Source organism: Monodelphis domestica, chromosome 1, assembly GCF_027887165.1.
Source record: "Monodelphis domestica isolate mMonDom1 chromosome 1, mMonDom1.pri, whole genome shotgun sequence".
NCBI lineage: Eukaryota > Metazoa > Chordata > Mammalia > Didelphimorphia > Didelphidae > Monodelphis > Monodelphis domestica.
Genome location: NC_077227.1, coordinates 174,568,280 through 174,594,560, shown reverse-complemented (window position 1 = coordinate 174,594,560; position 26,281 = coordinate 174,568,280). Strand labels below are relative to the sequence as shown.

Sequence of the window (26,281 nt, the reverse complement as noted above, 5' to 3'; positions counted from 1 at the left end):
GCAATGCTGGTGGAGTTGTGAATTGATCCAACCATTCTGGAGGACAATTTGGAACTATGCCCAAAGAGCACCAAAGGACTTTCTGTCCTTTGATCCAGCCATAGCACTGCTGGTTTTGTACCCCAAAGAGATCATAAGGAAAAAGATTTTTACAAAAATATTCATAGCTGCACTCTATGTGGTGGCAAAAAATTGGAAAATGAGGGGATGCCCTTCAACTGGGGAATAATTGAACAAATTGTGGTATCTGCTGGTGATGGATACTATTGTGCTCAAAGAAATAATGAACTGGAGGAAGTCTGTGTGAACTGGAATGACCTCCAGGAACTGATGCAGAGTGAAAGGAACAGAACCAGGAGAACATTGTACACAGAGACTGATACACTGTGGTACAATCAAATGTAATGGACTTCTCCTTTAGTGGCAATGCAGTGATCCAGCACAATTCTGAGGGACTTATGAGAAAGAATACTATCCACATTCAGAGAAAGAACTGTGGGAGTAAAAACGCAGAAGAAAAACAACTGCTTGATCATATGGGTAGATGGGGATATGATTGGGGATGTAGACTCTATATGATCATCCTGGTGCAGTTATCAATAATAAGGAAATAGGTCTTGATCAATGATACATGTAAAGCCCAGTGGATTGTGCATCAGCTACAGGGGGAAAGGGGAAGAAGAGGAGGGAAAGAACATGAATCATGTAACCATGGAAAAATATTCTTAATTAATTAATTAATTAAAAATTTTCAAATAAAAAATAAAAATAAATTTTAAAAAAGTAAGGTCTTGTTGGGACAGCTAGGTAGCACAATGGATAGAGCACCAAGCAGCCTTGAGTCAGAAGGACCTGGGTTCAAAAAGCTACACAATCTGGCCTCAGACACTTCCTAGATAGGTAACTCTGGGCAAGTCACTTAACCCTGATTGCCTAAACCTTGCCCTTCTGTCTTTGAGCTGACACTTAGAAGGTAAAGGTTTTTAAATAAGTAAAAATAAGGCTTTGTTAATTGATTGAGCCTCAAAACAACACTATGTAAATAAGATAAGAACTAAAATTCCTATTCTATAAATGAGGAAATTAAAGTGAAGACAGGTGCTGACTAGTCTAGGGTCACATAACTCCTAGACTCTTAACTCTCTTTTTTTCCACTTTGCCATGCTGCTTCTCTGGAAAAAAAAAATGATATTTTTCTCTAAGAGGATTTCTAGGTCCCTAAAGTTTCTACAAAGGTGACTCTAAGTCTTCAGTAGAAAGTATATGTTCACAAATACTGGTCCTGATGACTCTTGCATGTTTGTGTAGGGCCAAAAATAGAGATCAACATATGAGTTGCCTCTGCCACAAAGCTCCCAAAGTAGGGTAAGGTTGAGATCAACATGCAGATTTCATAACCCCCATATTACATATTATGGGGAGCATGTAATCTGTTGCCTTCTGTTCAAATGGACCAACATTTGTATTGAACCAGTACAGAAGGAAAACCCTATTTTTTTTTATTGGTTATTGAATTGAAATCAAAACCATAGATTTTCAAGGTTACCAGCCCATCTTACTTTGACCTATCATATGTTTACAAAAAAAAAAAAGGCAGATTATAAGGGGCAGTTAGGTAGCACAGTTATGAAGAGTGAATCAAACTTTTTGTCTATCAATCAGCAACTTTTAACTTAATCAATCAAAAACTTAAGCACACCTACTTAACACTAAGCAAGAGAATTCACAAGTCACTTACTAAACTCACACCTCCAAAGGCTACTGACAACCCCCTTGTGCAGTGCTAGGCAAATTGAAAGTCTGCAATTGGTTCCTGTAAAGTGAAGGAAGGGACAGGAAGTGATGTGAAAAAAAAGGGCTATAAAAAGTCCTAAATGTCCTGTCTGGGGATCTTCTTGGGACTTCTTTGGAAGATGGATTCAAAGACTCTGCCTCAGTGAGCTGGGTGAGTAGCTGGTCTACCTTTCCTGGCTTCTGGAGAGATTGGTTCCAGAGAGACCTTCTTTTCCTAGAAGAGGCTGCATTGGTGGAACCCTTGCTGAAGACACCACTGGGTCCTCTGGCTAAAGGTTACCACGTCCTGCTGGGGCTGAGCTGGACACCAAAGAAACACTTAGGGCAATAGGAAAGACATTTCTCTACCCTCTTCCTTACATTTTTCCACTTTCATTCTTTGTAAATAAAGCTACTAAAAGTCATTTTGACTGAAGCTATATTATTTTTAAATCAGCGACCACAATATTACTCTAGAACTTTTATATTAGCATAAAAACCTAAATTTTAAATTCTTACACAATGAATAGAGTGCCAGGCCTAGAGTCCTGTGGTCCTGGGTTCAAATAGAACCTTACACATTACCTAGCTGTGTGGCCCTGGGCAAGTTATTTAGACCTCATTGCCTAGGAGGCAAAAAAGGCCAATTATAGATAGGGATATAAGGGTGGAGAAGAAAGACCTAAAGAAAAGAATTCTCTTCCTGCTTCCTGCTCTTCAGGAAACAAAGGAGGATACAAAAAATAGAATATGGTACATGTTTGACTGCACAGATATTTTCTGCACTTGTTATCGCACGTTTGCTTATTCAATACCCTTTGCAAAAGCACTCCTTCACTTCCAGACCCTTTGCTTTGTAAAAAGCTTCTTTCCCTTTTATATCTCTCTTCCCACTCCTCTGCCAAGCAATGGCACTGTCTCTCTCCTGAGGGTCTACACAGCTACATTGACTTCCTTCCAGGTCCTGGACCATGTCTCTGTATCTGACTTTGTTGGTCTGTATCTGTTTCAGTCTGTATCTCTCTTATTGATTCTCTGGACATTGGTGCTTTCATAGGTTTTTCTCCAGGAAACTGAGTCTTTTTTATGTGTAGACTCTCTGTAGCTGATTCTTTTCTTCTAAAGACCCGATCCAATGGGCAACTCTGGTGAGTCTGATCCTCAGTGATGTTGCAACTCCAACCAAAGCTATGGAATTAAGTCAAGGTCAGAGTAATGGGCCATGTCTAGAAGAGCATAGCTCCAGGTAAGTTTACAGTTTGTCAAGGGATTTATCAGGGGAAGTTACCTTGTGGAAGAGAAAGGAATGGTAAACAGAGATAATAACACTTTCCTGGAGTGGGGGAAAGCACTTGGAGGAAAGTGATTTGAAAACCTTAAAAGTTATATGTAAATGAGAGCTATCATTGTTACTATTGTGAAGTTATGTTAATCTCCCTAGAAGCATTTGCATTTAAAGTTTTAATGTTGTTCTGATTACAGAATGAAAAGCTTTGTTCTTCAAGAAATTTCCAAGCTAAGTCTTAGAGAATCCAGAAGCTATAGGGGCTTTTTTTGCTTTTAAGCAAGTTCAAGAGGAATGTGTGTGAGTATGAGAGTGCATGTGTGTGTGTGTTTGTGTGTTTTGGAGTGTGGAAGGGAAGGGGAAGTCTGTTTTATTTTTTCCTTGAAATTGTATCATGCAGAAAGCTCTATTTCACCTGCTTTAGAATGACAAGAACTGACTTATAGTTACTCCTATGATTGACTTTGTGAATTGAGGAATCTCTATAGGAATCAGTAACCTATGTCTGGTCTAGATATCTGGTCTAACACAGATTTTCCTGTGATGAATGACATTTTTTAGTCTCAAAAAGATGATCCCAGGGAGCAGCTGGGTGGCTCAGTGGATTGAGACCCAGGCCTAGAGACTGGAGGTCCTAGGTTCAACTCTGGACTCAGACACTTCCTAGCTGTGTGACCCTGGGCAAGTCACTTGACCCCCATTGCCTAGTCCTTACAATCTTCTGCCTTGGAGCCTATTGGCTCCAAGAAGGAAGATAAGGGTTAAAAAAAAAAGATGATCCCACAAATTGCGCATTGACTACAGGAAGGTATGGGGGAGGGGAGGGAGGGAAAGAATATGATTCTTGTAACCAAGGAATAATGTTCTAAATTGACTAAATAAAAAGTTCAAAAAATAAAATAAAATACTGGGGGAAAAAAGATGATCCCACAATAAGTATAGTGTGTAAGATACTAAAGGATTAAATCATATACTATTAAATCATATATACATATTACAGAATTTGATACTTACTGTGTTTCCAATTTCTGAGATATAGATATAGATTCAAAAAAATTAGAACATAAATATTCTGCTAGTCTAGCTCTGAAATTCATTGTACATCCACTTAAACCTTTTCTTTTCCTTTTAGCTTTCTCCTAGGCACTCGGGTGTCAGAAAAAGGCTCATTCTGACATACCTATTTATTCCTTCTCCCTGACTTAAAAAATATACCACTATAATCTTAGTATCCCCAGTGCTTGATTATTACCATGAATTTCACTGATAGATTGAAGCACCCAAGATTTTGGGGAGAGATTTTTTCCCCTTTTGTTCCATTTATATTATTCTGTATATAATTGTGTACTTTTCTGTTCTGTTAGAAAATAAACTTGTGGTGAATAGGGATCCTTCAGTTCTCTGTATCCCCAAATCTAGTGCAGTTCCTGATATACAGCAAGCACTTAATAAGTGCTTGTTGATTGACATTCTATCCTTTTTGTCCAAATAAGAATGTTGGTTGTAGTTTGTAGTGCCGGAGAAGAGTGTGTTCAAGCAAACAATTGACAAATTGTTTAAATTAATCAAATTAATCATCTGTTATATACCCATCTCTGTGTTAGAAGTTGGGGGGTTCAAAGAATTGAATGATTCCTACTTATTTTCTAATAGGACAGACCATAAGTACATATAACTACAAAGAAGGGAGCAATCCCTACTCACAAGGAGTTCCTATACTAATGGGAGAGACCTGGAGTACTTATATAAATATAAATACAGTATAAACATAAAGCCAATAAGTCCAAAGGAATATATGCAAAATAATTAACTGAAAGGTATTTGGGAAGGGAGGGCAATAGCAGTCAGTGGCAGCATAAAAGGCTTCATAATGAGTTGCATCTTCAAGTGATAAGGGCTGATTATAGGGCCCTCAAGTGAGTTCTTAGAGAATTGTTTGTAAGCCCAGGTACAGGAGGCTTGCACCTTGAGTCTAGGCTAGTGAAAGCAGGCAGGCTTAAAGAAACAGAGAGCGAGAGCGAGAATGAGCGAGAGAGACAGACAGACAGACAGACAGACAGAGACAGAGAGAGAAAGAGAGAGAGAGGAGAGAGAGAGAAAGAGGGGGGGCAGGGCAGAAATGTGATTCCTGAGGGAAGTCCTTGAGATATACAGTCACAAGGAACTCAGTTTATTGGTGGCTCAAAGGCTTTATTTATACAGAATTTCCATACTGAGAACAAAGAACATATATTCAGCAAAAGATTACCTGTTAAAAGTATCCCTTGCTACTTGAGGCATCAATCATCAAGGAAAGGATAACATGTGTATTTTCTATATGTCCATTGAGAGTATTCAAGCCTTATCAAAGTATGCAGGGCTGTTCATGGTGCACAGCTGCAAAAGGGAGTAAATCCATTCAACAATACTAATCTACAAGGTTTCTCTTTGATGCACTATCCAGGACAGGACCGAGCAGAGGCCGCTCTGTCCTTGTGACATAACTCAAGGTTTGTGATAACTAGTCTGGAATTTCCCGGGAGTAGAATTTGAATAGGATGCATTGAAAAAGTATGAAGGTCATTCTGTCCAAGATAAAACTTTAAGGTTATGGTAATCTGGTCAGTCATATTTCAGTCCATCAGGAATGTTTTAAGCCAATTAATTAGAAAAGCCAGATGTCTATGACATGATTTGTGGACCTCCAGGTTCGCCAGGAATCTGGAGTGGGTTTTACAAAGCATATCTCTTTCTGCCTCAGTGGGCCTGGGGAAATCCTCATGGATCTATCTTTCATGGAAGAGGGACTTTGATGTAGAGGTAAGGACAAGGTGTGTTCCAGAAACTGGCAATTGCCTGCACAAAGATGAATGTTGTGAGTGGGGACAAAAGAGATCACTTTTGCTGGACCACAGAGTATGGGAAGAAGGAGGCTGGAAAGAGGTGGAAGCCAGGGTGTGCCTGGCTTTAAAAGCTCTCCAGGAGGCATAAATTAGGGAACCAACAATAATTTGAAAAAGCAACAAAGGAATGCTATTTTTAAAAAAAATTTCAAATGTTTATCAATAAAGCCAGCCTGAATCATGATAGTAAACACCAAAATGATGTGGCCTTAATGGTGAGTTGTAAGACTTGTCAACTAAAAAACCATTTCATAAGTGGTTCAGAAAGAGAGAACAGAGGGAGAGCGATTAGCTTAATGAAAACCTACTAGAGGATGAAACCTTGTACTTCAGAGCCAGAAGGATAACAGATGGCAACCGCATTAAAGAGGATTTAATATACAAGAAACCAGATTTAGGCTATTTCTGGATGGAAAGAGGGAGAAGAAGAGAAAATAAAAAGGAAAATAGATGAAAAATTGAAAGAATGAAAAGCAAGCAGCAGAAGAAAAATGCAAAGAATAATGGGAAGCATCTTAATAGTTAGGTTCTATGCTTACTATCCCAACCTTTCTTTAAAATGGCAGAATTTTTAAATTGTGTTTTCTTAAGTTACATTATGATAATGGTTACAAGTGTCTGTGTCTGGCAGAATTCAAACAGTGAGGTTACAGCATCCTTATACTTTATTGGAACACTTATAAATGATAACTCTGCATTGAATTTATTGAATTTTTCAGTTTGTCATGAACTTTAAGCTCATGAACTTTGACTGTATATTTCCAATGAATGCAAATGTAAAAAAGCCCATACTACCACATACAGGAATGCCAAGAATAGTAAAATACTTTGATTTTTGAGAAAGAAGATGATATGATTTTAGTGTGATTAATTCTCCATATGTAACTTTGAATTAATGAATTTCTTGATTTATAGAAACAGATATTGGAAATGGTCTTGAAATGTAATGGATTTTGTAAAGCATTTTGAGCTCTTTCTGTGACACATGAAGAGGAAAGCATTGATGGAGGCACAAATTCTATTCTACCTATAATGTCAGATAATTTGAAGAGCAGAAGAACATTTATAATTACTGTAGCCTATCAAATAAACTTATTTTCTCTAAAAATAAAATAAAATGTGTGAAGATGGGATTGACTCTCCCCTTGCCTATTTTTAAATTTAGTCAACCAAAAGCAAAGACACTTACTAAAGTGGATGACAACTCCAGAAGCAACTGACCAACCCCTGGGCAGTGCTAAGCAAATTTAAAGACTGCAATTGGTCCCTATAGAGTGGAGGAAGGGATAGGAAGTAATGTAAAAAAGGACTATAAAAGATGATGATATTCCTGTGCAAGGGTCTTTAACCTAATTTTTTGGGTTAGAGGATCTTTGGGACTTCAATCTTTGGCTACACTTGGACCTGGGACTCTGGCTTTTGGACTGCTTCTGGTGAGACTAGTCCTGAATCTCTTCCCTTTTTTAGTCTGGTGAGTAAAAAGCTGACCTTCCTTTCCTGACTTCTGGAGAGATTAGTTCCAGAGAGACCTCTCCTTCCTGTAGGAGGCCATATGGGTTGAACCCTTGCTTAATTCACCACAAGTTTACCACATCACAATTCATCACAAGTTACTGGGCCCTGCCTGGGTTGAGCTGGAAATGGAGTAATATTTAGAGTGATAAACTAGACTTCTTATTCTACCCTCCTTCACATTTCTCTACTTTCACTAGTTCTACCTCTTTGTAAATAAAGCTATTGAAATTTATTTTGACTTGAGTTGTATTAATCTTAAAATCTGTGACCCACAGTATTATCTTAAACATTCTCATATATTTAGTCCAACCTCTTCATTTAATTCCTTACACATATAATAGCAGAATTTTTCTTTTCTGCCACTGACCATAAATTATTAACTTCCTGGCCCAAAATACCTGACATTGGCAAACTTTAGTTGGCTTCAAAACTAATAAGTCAGTTGTTACTCCTTGTTTCTTTTGGGCTTTATCATAGGTACCATTAGGCTGTGAGCTTCTAGCTACATGCTGTCTTTTGCCCTTCTTAGTATTGTAAGCTTAAAAATTAATATACAATAACTCAAAATATTCTATTTTATAAGATTTATTAATACTAACTACTTTAAAAGGCTAGAATAAAAAAGGAGCTAAGTCAGCTGCAATCATGAGAGAAGGGGGGGTGGGGCAAAAACATCCAACTATATATACTATACGCAAGCATGCAAGATGGGGATTGTAAACCTTAAAATTTCACAGACTTATAAATGTTAAAAATTTTATTCCACATTGAGGAATCCTCAAATTCCCTACTGAGAAACATTCCCCATTTTGATGTGAGAACTCGCCAGGATCAGAAATGGGAGGACCTCTACTCCAACCGTACTTAAGATTGCTTTAGGGGAAAAAAACTCCTTGTTAAACAAAGAAAGTACTTGGATCCATGCTTATGGTGGGGCAAGGAGTTCTTTGAGTCAGACCTGTTTTTAGAATTGATACAATGAGATGCTAGGTACCTAAAAGGGTCGGGCAAGTTTTGTCTTAATGAGATTAGTTGACTCAGCTGTGTTTTCACTGGTTCAGACTTATTGAGGAGATTTGTTGACTTAGCAGGAATTCAGATGGGCAGTCCTTTGGAAAGCGTCTACAGTGATTGGTAGATGTAGGGACTTAGGGGAGGTGACATGGGAGAAAAACCCCTATATAAGAAAAAGCAAAATCTCTTGAAGATAGATCCTTTTGGAGAAATCCTTTTGGAGGATCTCTGATGAGGATCGCTTGGGAAGAATCTCTTGAGAGAGGCTCTGGAGAAGGGAAGCTCTTGGAGGACAATCTCTAAGGAGGTCTTGCTGGAGCTCTCTTTGGTGAAGTCAGCTGAGATGGAGCTGGCCTGGTGTCACTAGAATCCTTGTTTAGGCAGACCTTGTGGTGAGTGTTAAAAGACTGACTGACTGATTTCTCTCTTAAGACTCAGGTCTAGGCCATATTGGCTTGAGGCCCTTCATACTTATTCCTTTCTTACTCTCTCTCTCTCTTTCTTTGATTACTCATTGTATTGTTAATTAAAATCTCTATAAAACCCAATTGACTTGGGTATTTGAAAAATTGGGAATATTTCCCTGGCGACCACCTTATATTTGATTTAAAAACCAAGACACTGTAGTGAAACATATTTTCTGTGGTCAAATTTACTCACCCTCCCTTATATCTATCACAATTTATATCTTCCACCATTTTAACTCACTACAGTTTATGGGCTTCACCATTTTAAATCTCACAGGATGAAAGAGGAAAGGGATGCTGGTAGATGTAGTTCAAAGGTACAAGTTTTTCTAATTACACAGTATCCTCAGTTTAGCACAGAGTAGGTGCTTAATAAATGCTCATTGATTGACTGACAGGTTCTTTTGGCAGACCTGAGGTCTCAGCAGCTAATTTAAGCAATATGGATTGGTCAGTCAGTCCATAAACATTTAAGTGCCTCCTACAAGCAAGGCACTATACTAAGGGTTGGAGAGACAATAACAGTGTAAAAAGATAATCCCTGTCTTTAAGTAGCCCACAGTCTGATTGGGGAGACAATAAGCAAAGGAAGACATACAATCAAGCTGTGTACAGGCTAAATAGGAAATAAACTAAGAAGAGGAAGGAATTAGAATTAAGAACTCTTGGGAAAGGCTTCCTGAAGATGGGATTTTAGTTGGTACTTAAAGGAAGCCTGGGAAGTTACTATGTGAAGATGAGGAGAATGAATATTCCAGGCACAGGAGAAAGCCAGTGCAAAATTCCCATTTTCTCTCTCAGATGACAAGAATAACTAATTTCCTATGATTTCAATGGGAGGAGAGGAAACTCCCTCTTGCTAGGGCAGGCAGGCACTTGCTCTCCATTTGGACCTAGAGCAGCGATGCGCAAATAGAAATATGGACAACTAATCTGTAGCTGCATATTAGCTTTAAAATGTTTAATTGTATTCTTTATTTATTTTGTGACTATTTAGCAGTTGTATTTTAAAAGGAGCTACGAGAAACTGGTGGGAAGTAGACAGTATATTCTAGACATGAGATCTGGTGTGTATAAAGGCATTGGAGACGAAATGTCAAGATTGTAGGAGGGGTGTTAAGCAGGCCAGCTTGGCTAACATATAGAGTGAGTGAAGGAAAATACTATCAATAAATCAAACAAAAATATTTACTAAGTGCTTACTATATACTGGGCAAATGTGCTATGAACTGAAGACATAAATACAAAGAATGAAACAATGCCTGCTCAAAAGGAGCTCATGCTCTAAGGAGAAGACAAGTAAAAATATCTGTGCACATGTTTTAAATATGTACAAATATATACACATATGATAGCATATTGTGTATATTGTATGTAGCAACATTACATATTGGTTTATGTAATGTTATTTTTATTATATATTCCATTTATACATGTATTTAATATATACATCATATATTATATTACATTGTATAAGTAATATGTTATGGACAGGTAGGTGGATAGAGTGCTGGGTATGGAGTTAAGAAAACATTTTCTTGAGTTTAACTTTGGTATCAGACATTGATTAGCTATATGACCCTGGGCAAGTCACTTAACTCTGTTGGCCTGGGTTTCCTTATCTGTAAAATAAGTTAGAGAAGGAAATGCCAATCACTCCACTATCTTTGCTAAGAAAACCTGGTTATGCCAATGCAACCAAGATTAGAAGGGAAACAACAAACTGGGGGAAAAATTGTAACAAATTTCTCTGATAAAGGCCCTTATTTCTCAAATATATAAAGAAACAAGCCAACTCATTCTCCAGTTGGTAAATGGTCAAAGGATATGAATAGACAGTTTTCACATGAAGAAATCAAAGCTAGCAATAATCATATGAAAAAATGTTCTAATTCCCCCTTGATTAGAGTAATGCAAATTAAAACAACTTTTGAGGTACCACTTTACACCTAGCATGTTGGCCAATATGACAGTAAAGGAAAATAATGAATGTTGGAGATGTGGCAAAATTGGGACACTAATACATTTCTGGTGGAATTTTGAATTGATCCAACCATTCTGGAGGGCAATTTGAAACTATGCCCAAAGGACTATAAAAGAATGCATGATTTTGGATCCAGCAATCTCACTATTAGGTCTATATCCCAAAGAGATAAAAAAAAATGGGAAAGGACCAGTTTGCACAAAAATATCTATAGCTGTGCTTTTTGTGGTTGCAAAGAATTGGAAACTAAAGGGATGTCTCTCAATTGGGGAATGGCTGAACAAATTGTGGTATATGCTGGTGATGGAATACTATTGTCTTATAAGCCATGATGAACCAGATGATTTCAGAAAGAGCTGGAAAGATCTTGGTGAACTGATGCAGAGTGAATTAAGCAGAATCAGGAGAATATCATACACAGTAACTGCAATATTGTAGAATGATCAAATGTGATAGACTTTGCTACTAATAGCAATACAAGGACAATTCTGTGAGACTTATGAAAAAGAATGCTATCCACATCCAGAGGAAGAATTGTTGGAGTAGAAATGCAGATGAAAACATATGATTTCTCATTTTTTTATTTGAGTATATGATTTGGGATTTTGGTTTTATGTCATTATTCACTTACAAGAATGAATAATGGGAGATTAAAAAATAAAGTAAAATAAATAATTTTGGAAAACATGTTGAAAACTTATTACAGGGAACTAGGAAAATAAAATAGCTTTGAATTAAAAAAAAAGAAAGAAAAGAAAACCTGGTTATAACGAGTTAGACACAACTGAAACAATTCAGTATACAATTTACATGAACTACACAAATACCCATATTGCAATAATCTAGAAAGGTAGCTTGTAACCAGATTGTGAAAGACTTTACTAATATTTATAAATTTAGCATAAAGTTTCCAAGATTAATTTGTATTCATAGCATGTATACAGTGTTCTCCTACTTTTGTTCACTTTACTTTGCATCAGTTCATAAAGTCTTCTTAGATTTTTTGGATGCCATCTTGTTCATAATTTCTTAGAGTACAATAGTATCCTATCATAATCATATACCATGACTTGCTTAGCCATTCCTCAATCCTTTAACTCCCAATTTTTTGCCTCCACAAAAAAAGAGCTGCTTTAAATATTTCTGTACACATAGTTCCTTTTCCTTTTTCTTTGATCTCTTTGGGGGGTATAAAGATAATATTTTAGTGATATTGCTGGGTCAAAGGGTATGCACAGATATAAATTTTATTTGAATTAGTATTTTTATATGCAGAAATATTTCCTGGAATTTACCCAAATATTGAATATTATTTAAATGTCTGGATCATTTTAACCCTTTCCCCAAAATACTATTGCAATACTTGTATAGGCAAAGCATTTTACCTCTCTGAATAGCCTACAACTCTTTTTTTCCCCTCAAACTCCACCTTCCAAATCTCCCTGATCATGTTTGAAAATGTATGCCTTATTCTTCAACTGCAGTCCATCACTCTCTGGCAACCCTCTAAGGTCAGGTAATAAATATACTTTTGTTTTCAACCATATAAATATACCATGTTTTCAACATGTTTTCCAAAATACCTTTTGATATACCTTTATGGAGAGTTTCCACGTTTGATGTACAGTGTTCTAAAGGAGAGATACTTATTTCCAGGAACATCCTAAAGCCATTCTATAATTATTTATTATTCATCTATGCATGTAGTTGGCACTTTATACTCAACTCACATGAAGAGGAAACAGTATTCTTGTACTTGTCTCTCTAGTTTACATGAAATGTTATGATTTGTAAATAAAAATATAATTGAAAAAAGTATATATGTTTTACACACACACACACACACACACACACACACACACACACACACACACATAAAGTTAAATACCTCCATTGAACATAAAAACCTTGAGTTAATATTCTTTTACTCTCAAGATTCCCTGTGTATTCTCAATCACCTAACATTTACCAAATTCCTATTGTATGCAAGGAGTAGATAGGTGGTGCAATAGTTTGAGTTTGGGCCTGGAATCCTGATTTCAAATTCTGGGCAAGTCACTAGGCCCAGTTTGTCTCAGTTTTCTCATCTATAAAATGAGCTAGAGAAGGAAATGGCAAACCACTCCAGTATCTCTACCAAGAAAATCCCAAATGGGGTCACGAAGAGTTGGATACAAGCTAACAACAAATTGTATGCAAAACTCTGAGTTAGGTACTTTGAGGGACCAAGAGATGAATAAAATACTGTATTTGCCTCCATGGGTTTATAATCTAGCTGGGGAAGAGGAGAAAAAGATTGGCATATAAACATTTATATAGCAAGGATTACCAAATTCCCTCTTCTTCAATGTAGATTCCTTTTCCTCTGAACCTAACTCCCTTCATTTTACTCACCTCTTTCTTCTTGTTCAACCCCTTGAATATAGCTTTCTATAGCATATACTTTGCACGTCCACACTATATACTATATATAAATGAAACAGGAACTATAAAAATTTTTGTATCTTTGAGGTAGATTGTAAAAATGGAGATTTGAACCCCAGACTTCAATTCCCAGAAGTCCTTGGTAGTTCCCAGAATTCCCTAAAATCTCACCAGAGATACCCACCTGGGCCAGGAACAAAATGGGTATTTAAACTGACTGTACCACCTACTTGCTCTCTCTGCTTCCACTTCTAAGCACATATGTCTCTCAAGATGTAGTAAGTGAAATTGAATGGGCTGAATAGACACATGCCTTTCTTATTTTATATTTTCTTTTGTTCTTAATTCTAATAATCTTTAATAGACCTCTAAAAATATAATACTTTTAGCAGAAAAACTAATTTAACTGTTACAAGATGAATGATAATACAGTTGGCAGTTTGGGACAGTATTTGTATAGCTTTTTCAGGTCCTTGGAGTAAATTATTTTCTTATGCCTATTTAGCTTATTTTATACCAGGGTCCTATTCATTCAATTTCCACATACACAATCAATATTTATTAAGTACCCACTATTTTCCAGGCACAGTGCCACTTTCTGGGGATACAGAAAAAGACAAAAGAGAGTTCCTGCTCTCAATTTGCCCAATTCTAATTTTTAAAGAATGAATTTCTTCCATGACCTTTTGATCCTTCTTTTCCATTTGGTCCATTCTCCTTTTCATGGAACTCTTTTCTTCACTGGATTTCTTCGCCTCTTTTTCTTATAGGTCAATTCTGTTTTTAAAAATATTCTTTTCTTAATTGGATTTTTGTGTCTCTTTTTCCAGTTGACTAGTTTGCCTGATGAAATGTATAAGTCAAATTGAATTGGTCAGAAGAAGATTACAGATCTAAAAGTGCAGAAACCTCTTTAACTGGGTCTATAAAAATAGCTATGGTAACTGCTTTTAACTTCTCTATAGGGAAATCTACTGTTGAGAGGATCTGGCTTTGTTTGCATAGCCCTGTCTAATAACTAGGAGGTGAATGCAAAGGTTTTAAATTAACTAAGGTAAGTGTATGAAATTTAAAGGATCTCAAGTTGGAAGGGGTTCTCACAAGGCAATTGTAAACCTAGAAAAACAGAGAACCACCAAAGTAGTTACAAAAGAACAAGTGTTTAATCAGGATGAGGGAGACAATGCTCTTATGGCCACCATACAGAGTCAGGCATTCACACAACACTCATACCACACCAAGCCAAGCTCTGAGACTCTGGGAACAATGTCTCCAGGTAAATGTATTACAAAGAGGAAAATACCATCATGGTATTTTCCAAGGAACTAAAGAACTTGGGATCTCATATACCCTTTAGGGAATATAGGAAAGGAAAGACAATGGATTGGCTTATATGGAGACAAGGAGGATTCCAGCCAGGGGTTGGACTACCTGAGAAAGACCCAAATATGAGCTGGGAGAAACTTTTAAGACAAAAGGGTATTTTAGACTAGATTACATTTGCTAATTCTATCTAGGATAAAATCAGAGTATTTAAAAGTAACTCTATCACTCCTATTCTGAGCACTTGATGGGTGTTTGATGGTTTATTTGATGTGGGACAAAAGTCTGCCTGAGTGTTTCTTGAAGGCAATTTCCCATGAGAAAAGGGTAAATTTGAGATTTCATAAAACAAAATTGTCACTATCTACAACCTTCCCATTTGATATCTGAAAAAATTGGCTCAGAGAATTAAAATGTCTTGTCAAGGTCTGTGGAAAGTATGTGCAACTTCCTACTTTGCAAGAGAGTCATTAACAAAGACTTTTCTTTTTCTTTTTTCTTTATTTAATATTACTTTTTCAATTACCTGTAGAAACAACTATTGACAATTGTTTTCTGATATTTTGCAATTTCCTCCCTTCTTTCTCCTCCCTCTCTTCCCTAGGTGGTAAATAGTTTGGTATAGGTTATATCAGTGCTTTCGTGCATTACTTATTTCTATATTCCTCATATCTTGACTGAAGACACATATGTAAAATATAAATTAATATCAATAACTCCAGGTTCTTATTTTTCCATAGAATTTTATTAATAATCACTAAAAATAGAGAAAGCAGATTGAAGCCTAATCTAATCCAATTTTGGCCATGTGGTTCTCCACAGTGCTGGCTGACTCAGCCATGGTGCTCCACTGCTGCCTCAAAAGGAAGAGAGAGAGAGAGAGAGAGAGAGAGGAGAGAGAGAGAGAGTGAGAGAGAGAGAATAGATTACACCAAAACTTTATCCTATGTGTAAAGGATAATTTTAGCATTGTGACCTAAACTATATTAATTATTGGTCGCCATGGGATATCCCAAATAAAATACCCAAGACAGCTGGAAATTTATGGTGATTTTAATTAATATAGAGGAAAGAAATTAAGGAGAAGGGAGAGGGAAAAGGTATAGGATTTCTCCTGCCTGGCCTGTGCCAGGAGGAAGATTAGAGGCTTCTAGGAACATAAAGTTTGGAGAATAAAGGAGGAAGGAATCAGCCTGAACTCCAAGAGAGCTCAGCTAAGATGCCTGAACCTGAATTAGCTCAAGGGCAAACTCACCACCAAAACCCAGACAAATAGCTACCACCATGCCAAGATGTCAGAACACTTAGCATGCTGCCAGCCAGAGTCACATCTCTGGGTAAAGAAGCCGAAGAGAGGAAGTCACATGAAATATATGGATGGTTTTACATCACTTTCCTGCGTCTCATTTGTACCAATGGAAGCTTAGCTTGACTTAGGACAGCTCAGGGGTCCATCAGCTGTTTCTGCATATGTCTGTTAAAGGCCATCCTCCTGAATACTTAATCCTTAAGTATGGGTGTAGACATTCCTGATTTTGTTAAAGAGAGTGCCTTCATTGTTAAAATCAGGAGATAGCTAAATCCAATCTTTACATATGTGGGCAGACAGTATTCTGCATTCATCATGAGCACACAAATGGGATGCTGGGTAAGAGAATCCCGGGGAGCAAATTCTATCCACATATATCACATAAACAGTTAAAAATCCATGAAGGATATAAAGAGAAGGATGGTATACTTTGACCTGCAATCAGATTCCAAAACTTCTTTGGCTGTGGATAATGGTTTGTTTGTTATTGTTGTTGTTTTTTAATTAGCAATCCATTGGGGTTATCTTGGGACCATATTTTGCAGATGATAGTTTAGTCCTTCACAGTTTATCATCAAACAATATTTCTGTTACTGTATATATTATTCTCCTGGTTTTGCCGCACTTCACTTTGCCCTAGTTCATATAATTCTTTCAGGTTTTTCTGAACTCATCCTGTTCATCATTTCTTATAGTGAAATAGTTTTCCATTATAATCATATACCATAGCTTTCAGCCATTAACAGAGACTTTTAAAAAAACAATTATATCATGAAATGACAATTGCATATAGATTTATTTTTTGTCTGGTATTTAGATATCCAACCTAATAGCCTATTAGCATGGATTCCGTCAAAGCTGGAACTAGGATAGGAAGCTGGGGCTTTGTTGTAGGTGACCAATATTTTATTTATTTTTTATTTTTTATCAATTATATGTAATAACAAATTTTCACACAAGTTTTCCTAAGTTATATGATTGATCTTATCTCCCTCCCTCATTTCCCTTTCCCTTCCTGGTGCTGGCAGAGAATTAGATCTGGGTTATACATGTATTTTCACACAAAACATATTTCCATATTGTTCATTTTTGTGAGTAATCTTATAAAACTAAAATCCTAAAACATAAACCCAAATTAACAATTGAAAAAAATCATATGCATTCATCTGCATTCTCATTCGAACAGTTCTTTCTCTGGAGGTGGATAGAATTCTTTGGGTTACCAATATTTTTAGAAAAGACTAAACATGGGTTCTGTGCTCCTAATGTTAACTTTCAATAATTGTATTTTAATATGATTGGTTTCCTTTGCAATCCCATGTATTTCACTTTATGCCTTTAAAGACATTCTGAGTATGTCACTAGACTTTCACTTTTGAAAAAACATAAAAATAAAAATAATGAACTTAAAAGTAATTTTAAAAATTTGTACATTTTAAATTTACATGTTGATAGTATTATGCTTTTTTTAGCAGCATTGAAACACCCAAGTTTCTACTTAGCAAATGAACTACTGGATAGTTCTTTTATTAATGTGAGCCTTTTAGGAGCTCTAATTTCTTCTCACAAATGAATTTGTTGTCATTCTTTCTTGTATCATTTTTGTGCTATTAAAAATTATTTTTAAGTAATCTTTTTTTGCTGCTTGCCCAAGGCTGCCAGAATCATTGTTTAGAGTTCTAAGATTCTCTCCACCATCTCTGCTTTTAAAAATATCTTTCTTCCAAGACCAGCTCAGGTGCTACCTTCTTCCCAGAGATTTCTCTCATTCCAGTGACTAGAAGTGATCCCTCAATCTTTGAATCTTTCATATCCCTTTGGCCCCTTTTATATAATTCTTCATATCCTAATGTATATTATAGCAGCCTGTTTATATATCTTATTCTGGAGACCGTGATGGATCATTGAGAATAGTTTTTGTGTTGTCATTCTTTTTTAAACCCTTACCTTCTGTTTTAGAATCAATACTGGGAATTGCTTCTAAAGAAGAAGAGTGGTAAGGGCTAGGCAATGGGGTTCAAGTGACTTACCCAGGGACACACACCTAGGAAGTGCCTGAGACAAGATTTGAACCCAGGACCTCCTATATCTGGGCCTGACTCTCAATCTACTGAGACTCCTAGCTGCCCCTTTGTGTGGTCATTTTTGGATCCCCAATACCTAGCTCATTCATATAATAGGAACAGAGTACAATGAGAAAAGCAAAGAACTTGGAGCTATTGGATCTGAGTTTGAATCTTGGTCCTGTCATTTACTATCATCTGTGTGTTCTTGGGGAAGTTACTCTCTGGGACTCGATTTCCTTATATGAAAAATGAGATTGGACTAGATGATATAAATTTCTTACAATCCAACACTAGGAACCTATGAACACTTAATGCTTGTTGAATTGAAGGCAGGACTTTTCTCTTTTATACTATTTACTCTATAATTCCTTACAGTACATAGAATATATCATTAAGTAATTCTATAAAAAAATTTGCTAAAGTATTTTCGGTAATTATATAAAATATTTTATTTCATTTTCTATAAATGTGGTAGTTTTATGAAAATTTATAACTTTAATATTGAATGCAATATAAATGATTAAGCATACTTTGTAACAGTTTACATTTCCCTGAGTTTTAACATAAAATTTCCTAACTTTTTAATCAACAGTTCTATCTTAATACTATCTATTACATCACACAGGATTCTTCATCTATCCAGGCTCTTTTTCCTTCCCTCTCATGCAGTTGTAATAAGTTGTATATTTTATTCTTTTTTAAAATTTATTTGATGTCTCATTTCATAAATATGTTTATAAATCATTTTAGGAAGGCAGGTAATGCAAGTAGATAGAGGGCTGGGCTTGGAGTCAGGAAGATACCTAGAAAAGACAAACTCATAGTTAGGTGCAGATGAAGGCATTATTTCAGTCTAGTAAGAATGGACAACCACCAGGATGAGGCCAAGTGCAAAGTGCTCATTTAAGCAAGCAGTTTTTTTATCTTATTCCTAACATGCAGAAATCCCTCCCCTCCATTCCTCATAGGCTGAATAATAGGAGTGTACAGTTGTCATGAAAGAATTCTACCTCAAAACCCCTGGGTATAAATTCCCCTCCCATTACATACATTTTCATACATGGCATGTGCAGAAAATGGCTGCCAAGAGGTGGGAAGAGAATATTCATTAGCTTCATTAATACCTATTAAGCATGTGAAGTAAGGATTGAGTTCACCTTTAGGCCTCATTGTTGACTCTGTTCCAACTGTCCCTTGGCTCTCTCCCTGTTCCTTGTATCCTTGATTATTATCTTGTTTGAGAAGAGGCACAACCTGCTATTTCTTACAAACCTTGGGCCTCAGACATTAGTTGTGTGCACTTGGGCAAGTCACTTGACTGCCTCAGTTTCCTCATCAATAAAATAGAGATAATAGTACTCTCCCTCTCCCCCAAGTTGTAAAGATCAAATGAGATAACTGTAAAGTGCTTAGCACAATGCCTGGTTTCCCTTGGCTTCCTTGTTGAAGTCCCAATTAAAATCCCACCTTCTGTAAGAATCCTTTACTGATCTTTCTTAATAATAGCTTTTCCTCTGTTGATTATTTCCAATTTATCTTGTCTATCTTGTTAGTAGATAGTTGTTTGTATGTTATCTTTTCTTCTTTTAGGGGAACTTCAAGTGCCTTGAGAACAAGGACTGTTTTTTGCTTTTCTTTGTATCCTCAGTGTTTAGAATAGTGCTTGACACATAGGTTCTTAATACATATGTATTGACTTTTACATTAATATAAAGGCAGTTTTCTAATAAGCATCTTATTTCAGAACATCAAAATATCTGTGATTTTATTAATGCGAGTGTTGCCTCCATTAATACAAACTAAAAATCCTCCACAAAGATAGATGATTTCATGTTTTGTTCTTAAAAAAGGGGAATGGCTGAACTCTAGGCCTGCTTATAGACAGTATATGGTCCATGAACCAGCCTAAGTTCAGAGAGGCTCATTGCAAGAAGTTTGGTCACCAGGTGATTTTTTTTGTTTGTTTGATGGTGGTGGGATATACATATGCATCTTATTGGAAGGAAAAATATTTTTTCTAAAGATTTCTGGCAAAATGTGCCAGTGTTCCTTTTCCCCCTTAATGAATTATGATGTCAATAAAATAAAAATGATTCATAAGATTCTCCAGTTTCTTTTTTTCCAGTTACCTACATTTTCCAAACTAGCATTAATATTTATTTAAGATCTTTACCTTCTGTCTTAATATCAATTATAAAAAAGAACAGCAGTAGAGGTTAAGTGACTTGTTCAGGGTCCATAGCTAGGAGGTATCTGAGGTCAAATTTGAACCCAGGTCTTCCTGATTTGGGGCCTAGTGCTTTATCCACTGTGCTACATAGTTATCCCTAGCACTACTTGATTGTAGTTGAAATATTAGGTGTATATCGTAAGAGTTCTTTGCACAAAACTCAATTAACAAATACTTAAAAGAGTTTTACATGTGCCAGGGACAATGTACTCCTGCTCTCTCTCCAGAATATAAATCTGGTAAATAAAAATTAATCTTTGTACCCCTCACACTTTGAAAGTTGAAGTGTTGTTTTCTGTTGTGTGTGTGTGTGTGTGTGTGTTGTTTCTGAAAGATTAAGTTGATTTATTCTAGCATTTAGAGTACCTTTGCAAGTAAGGTACTCTTAGAAGATACAAAACCAGAATGAAACCAGATCTTTGCCCTGAGGAAGTTTACAAACTACTTGAGGAAATTAGGAATGCTGAACACAAATATATGCAAAACCTCCTGGCTATCAGGAAAGATAAACTGCTTTGGGAATTCAAGGGGGCCACCTTTTGATCTTACCCTCCACCTCTTGGTAGTGGTGGGGGTCAAAGAAAGACCTGTCTCAAATTTGCTATGAACATGATCAGCTTTTCTAAAGGTAATTCAGACTGAGAATTGCAGTGCATCGTGGCAAAAGGCACACAGGGTTCTTAGCACTGAGAAGAGCTTAGTATGGCTAGAGATAGGACACCCTCAGCAGATCGGGCTGGTAAGGTAGACAAGCCCCCCCAGATTTTGTAGGGCCTCGATTATCCACTGGATAAGATTTTGGAATTCATTGTAGAGGCACAGAAGGTCTTGGAGCTGGGGAAACAGAATCATCTTTGTGAATCAGGAACATTCAGTTTTGGGTGGATCAGGTTTGGGAGGGGAATTACTAGAGGTAGTAAAGATAAAATCCGGCGCCGCGGAAATCAGGGTATCAGAGTAGTTAGATGTAAGAGAAAGGGATGGAAAGCCGACAGCTTAGACTCATGGGAAACCATAGGCTTCTAGATTGCTCAGGTCGGCACGTCATTCACAGCAAAGCTTTTCTCGTACACATGCGGCCTTCGAAGTTTTCCCTCCTTCAAGCTCTTTCCCGCCGTCTCAAGCTAGTGGCCTGGGCGGCTCGGCGGCTGGGAGGCGCGCGCACAAGGTACAGCGCGAAGCGCAGAAGAAGGGGGAGGAGAAAAGTCGAGAGCTTCTCTGCGCCAGTTAAGGAACCTCACAACTGCCCCAGAACGCCGCGGGAATTCTGAGAACGGGGCGGGCCTTCGAACTCGCGCGCGGAGGGGAAAGAGGTCAGGAGGAGCTCCAATCAGAGCACGCTTGTAAAAGCGGTGAATACCCGGATGTAAAGTCCTGCGCGGATACAAAGGCAAGTTTCTCAGCTGCCTCGTCGTGCGGTCCAGTGACCAATGAGCACCTTCTTTAGAACAAGTGACAGTACCAACAGCCAATGAACGACCAGTTTCTTCCTTTGGTGCGGAATTACTTTCATATAGTCTAACCTACCTATGGTTTCTATTGGACAGAATTGTGAAAAGCAGAAGAACAGTCTAATCAGGAGTAAGGACTGAGAGAGGAATTAGCCAATAGAAAGGTCTCCAGGAGTGGGGCGGAGGTCTCGGTTTTCGCGGTGTCGGTGGACGAGACGCGGGGGCCATTTTGTGAGGAGACGGAGACGGGGACGGAGAAGTAGTAGTAGCGGTTGAAGAGGCGATCTGAAGCAGCAGTCCGTTTCTTTACAGATCGGGGAGGCGGAGATTCAGAACCCAACCTTTTCTCCCTCTCCCCACCGGGTGAGTGGTAAGAGTCGACCTGGGAAAGACTCGACCCTTGGGGAAAGCAGGGCGGGGGGAGGGGGACGGGGGAGGAAACCTGAGGGAAGAGGCGCAGAATGATTCCCTCCATGATAATAGCGCGGCCCAGGCTGACTTTGCACTGGCGCGGGGTGAGTCTTTGGGAGGGTGGGGGGAAAAAGATTCGAATTGACCTCAACTCCATCGTGGGTTCAACATAATTCCAGAGACCCCACGAGCATGTTCTATAACGGCTCCCGGGAGTAGAAAAATATCATCTCTTCTCCTCAAATTATTCTTAATTGTTTGCTTTCCCCCTGTGGTAACGGCTGCCGGCCGCCTCCCCTGTATACGACAGTGGCGGCTCCCGGGAGAGACCACGAGACGGCGGAGAAAGAAGTGGGGAAGGAGGGTGGGAGATGCTCATAATATGGATGAACTTGTTTGTGACGCTGATCTTTTCCGCTTCCAGTAGCTTTAATCCTCTTTTCCTTTTCTCCCTAATTAAAGATTGGAAAGGGGGCGGGTTACCCTGGAGATTTCTCAGTTCCATTCAGGTCCCTTAAATCCTGGAGAATGGGTGGGGGTAAGCGGCCTTGTGGAGTGTGGCGTGGAGAAAGATCAAAACACATTTTGCCGGTTGTGTTCCTTCTATGCACCTAATCAAAACAGCAGTTGCAGAATACTAACTTCAAATATTTCTTTTCTCTCCCCTATAACAGAAAGGTGTCTTTTGCAGTATTGAACTTAAATGCATTTTTTTTTCGAAAATGATTCAATTATTCAAAATTCTAGCTTGATTTATTACTTTTTACCTGCAGGTTACAAATCATAGTTAGTGAAGCTTTGCTGTGAGGTAGGTATTACTGCTTTTTTCAGATGAGGAAATAGACTTACAGTGTGATCATTAGTGGAGGTGGGGAAAAGAGGTTAAGAATTTCAGTAATAAGGCTTGGTTATGCAGTTATTATAATAAAAATGTGCTAGCTCTTACATCATTTGCAAGAGTCTACTTGCAACCACAGGAAGGAAACTAGAAACTTCCAAACTGCATTTTAGGTATATAAATTGTCAGACCTAGAACTACACAAATTTGGGATTAATATGCAAAATTACTATTTCTATCATAGCCTCTAATTTAAAATTTGCAGCTATAAAAAGTTTGCTAAACTTGACTTTCTAGAAGACACAGATCTTAATTTTTAATTGGGATAAAACCGAATTGTTGACCAGAAAGTGCTTTCCCTCCTCCCCCCACATCTCAGTAGAATTGATATTTTTTATTTTTAGCCACTAATGACAAAGTCAAGATAAAGGAAATTTCCTAAGTGAGGGTGGATTTAAGTAGTTTTATGCCAAATGATCCATACTCTAATCACTAGTATTTATGTTTAATATTTGCAAAGTGCTTTACATATGTTATAATTTAATCCTTCGAACAATCCTTTATAGTAGATACAAATCTTATAATTATTTTATTGATAGAAAACAGATTGAGTAACTTTTATCACAAAATTATCTTGAGTCAGGATTTTGAACTCTGGTCATCTTGACTATAGGACCAACACACTGTCTACTGTGTCTCATAGCTGCCTGTAATAAACACTAATAAAAGGATCCTTTGTTCTATCAGATTTATCAGAGACAAAGGTGGAAAGGGCAAGTTTTCACCAAAATTATATTAATTTTTTTTTCTTCTAAAAAATAGAGGATCGAGCATGGAGTAAAACTGTTAATAGGAAATTATCTATTCTTAATAGGAACTTGAATCCAACAAGGTGTTACTTAGATTTTTATTAAATAGTTGATTCATGAGATGAAAATTTAAAGTGAACTATAGTTTTGACTATGGATATTGGAAGGTCATTTTAGGATCCAAGCATCCTCATGTACACGATATAATGAAAAGAATTAAAGTTAAACATTGCTATGAAACTACCCGGCTGTCCACAGACCAATTTTTATTTTCTTTAGGCTTATAGCTAGATGTACTTTATAGTAGGATTAGTAGAGGCAACATTTTTAATGTGATGCTAGGCTAAGGGAGAAGATGAAGAAAGGAAGAGGTATATCCATTGATAGCCATTGCCTGTATCCTGCTCAATATTTTATTACTCTTTACACTTTGTATTTAGGATCATAATTTTATTTGATAGCAACCTTAGAGATCAATTAATCTAACTTCTCACATTTCTAGATGAGGGAACCAAGGAACATTTCAGTATTCTTTACTATATTTCATTTTTCCCCTTAGTGTTTGTTATCTCTGCAATTGGTAAATAAGACACTTTATTATGATCCTTTCACTATGAAGCCATTAGTCAAAGTCTATAACAGAAGTTTACGCTCATTTTCTGTGACCAGGATTTTAGATATGGTGTCACATTTAAAGAATAAAAAAAAATTTAGGTCTTGACTTATTAAAAGTTATATTTTTCAAGTATGTTTGTACAAATGTACAAAAGTACATTTTTTCTTGAAGTATGCTGTTGAATGTGAAGGAAAGGTTAGGAGTAATATCTTCTAGGGGGACTCAGTGTGATGCACATAAAGAGCACTGGATTGAAAGCAGAAGATAGGAGTTTTAGTTGCAGCTTTGCCACCAGCTATGAGAGTTTGGTCAAGTTACTTAGCCTTTCTGATCCTCAGTTTATCTAAAATGAAGTAAGAATTAGATGATCTTTTATAGGTACAATCTATGATTGAAAACCCTTTATTTGAACAAAAGATAAAAAAGAGATAAAAGTTCCTTAAAACTGATCGTAACCACAACTAATGTTATATTTAAGTAATCCTCACTCATAATACCCCCATTGCTATAATATGGGAGGTTAATTTTCTATTTTCCCTTTTGTAATTTATCAGTTTAATAAAATTCATTATGGGCCTCTGAGTAAGCATTACTGTTGAGATTAATTATCTCTGATAATTCTTCTTACTCTTTCTTAGCTTTTGAGCAAAGGAATGCCATTGCAAATGGGCCCTAATTCAAATTTTAAGCACTGTGGCTACAAATAATTTTTATTTGGCCTTTCAAAATGTTCTAAACTAAAATTAATTTAAAAAGCTGTAATTATGGAATTAAAATGTACATCTTCACTACTTAATCCTCTTAGGTGATTTATGTGACTGCATAGCTGGTCTGTCTACCTTTTTTTTTTTAAACCCTTACCTTCCATCTTGGAGTCAATACTGTGTATTAGCTCCAAGGCAGAAGAGTGGTAAGAGCTAGGCAATGGGGGGGGGGGTCAAGTGACTTGCCCAGGGTCACACAGCTGGGAAGTGTCTGAGGCCAAATTTGAACCTAGGACCTCCAGTCTCTAGGCCTGGTTCTCAATCCACTGAACTACCCAGCTGCCCCCTCTGTCTATCTTTTTATTTTGCATATGTAGTTGAGTAAAGTTTTAAAAATTACAGTCCATTTCATGTTACTTTGGACATTACAGATTTCATAATGGGCATTAGAAGTCCTTGGCCTGAGTAAATTGCTTGGTTCTACTTGTGTTAGGTAAAATTCGATTTGAAAAAATCTTTTTATTGATAATGTAAATCTGAGTCCATTGATAAACATGGAATACTGAGTCAGTGGTTTACATCATCTGGAGTCCTTGCCATTTATATTTTAAGAAGAAAGTCATGGGCTCCTAATTAAATATCTGGTAGCAAATGAAACAACCATTTTTCTTTTTATATCAATGATATCCCATCACTTTCTAAGAGGAAGCTTTTACTTTTAGTGAGCCATAGTCTACATGATAGCTATATGATTTCTAGTAAGCCTTGGATAAATAGCATACATATCAGTGGCTCAGCTAGCCTGTTTTAATTTGTTTATAGTATTGGCTCCGAGTGCCATTTTATGTGAAAGCACAATAGTTTCTGCATTTTATTCACATGTATTTTGTGGAATTTTTCCTTTTAGTCAATGAAATGTTTACTATTTTTTAAAAAGAAATTGATTCCATGCATAGTGATTTTGTTCACTTTTTGGCCTATGGAGTATTACTTGGTCCACATGGTGTATTATGAGTTCTGGGGATGTTTAGGCTTGAAGATGAGCTTTTCTTCAGTATTTCTTTGTAATGAAGTAATTTGTAAATATAGTCTTAATTAAAATACTTTTAGTGTAATCATTTCTTTATTAGTGACCTGTTTTTCCTAACATTGCTTATAACAAGCATGAATGTTTACACAA

General features: G+C 37.0%; 2 protein-coding genes across 26 annotated transcripts in view; one reads left to right on the top strand and one right to left on the bottom strand.

The window, feature by feature from the left end:
• The window catches only part of LOC130457135 (protein fantom-like), a 38,170-nt gene extending 17,242 nt beyond the window's left edge, over nt 1-20,928 (bottom strand). The window contains exon 1 of the mRNA XM_056815885.1: nt 20,860-20,928. Coding sequence (XP_056671863.1) covers nt 20,860-20,928 — 69 coding nt within the window. The remainder of the gene's footprint in view (nt 1-20,859) is intronic.
• Nucleotides 20,929-21,948: 1,020 nt separating this feature from the next.
• Nucleotides 21,949-26,281, top strand: part of HNRNPC (heterogeneous nuclear ribonucleoprotein C) — a 48,236-nt gene continuing 43,903 nt past the window's right edge. For 11 of the 25 annotated variants that reach the window (XM_056810004.1, XM_056810001.1, XM_056809997.1 and 8 more), the window contains exon 1: nt 21,949-22,086. The gene's annotated coding sequence lies outside the window, so the exon portion shown is untranslated. Of the gene's footprint in view, nt 22,094-26,281 lie in introns of all 25 variants that reach the window. The other 14 variants (XM_056810003.1, XM_056809998.1, XM_056809992.1 and 11 more) reach the window with 2 other exon arrangements.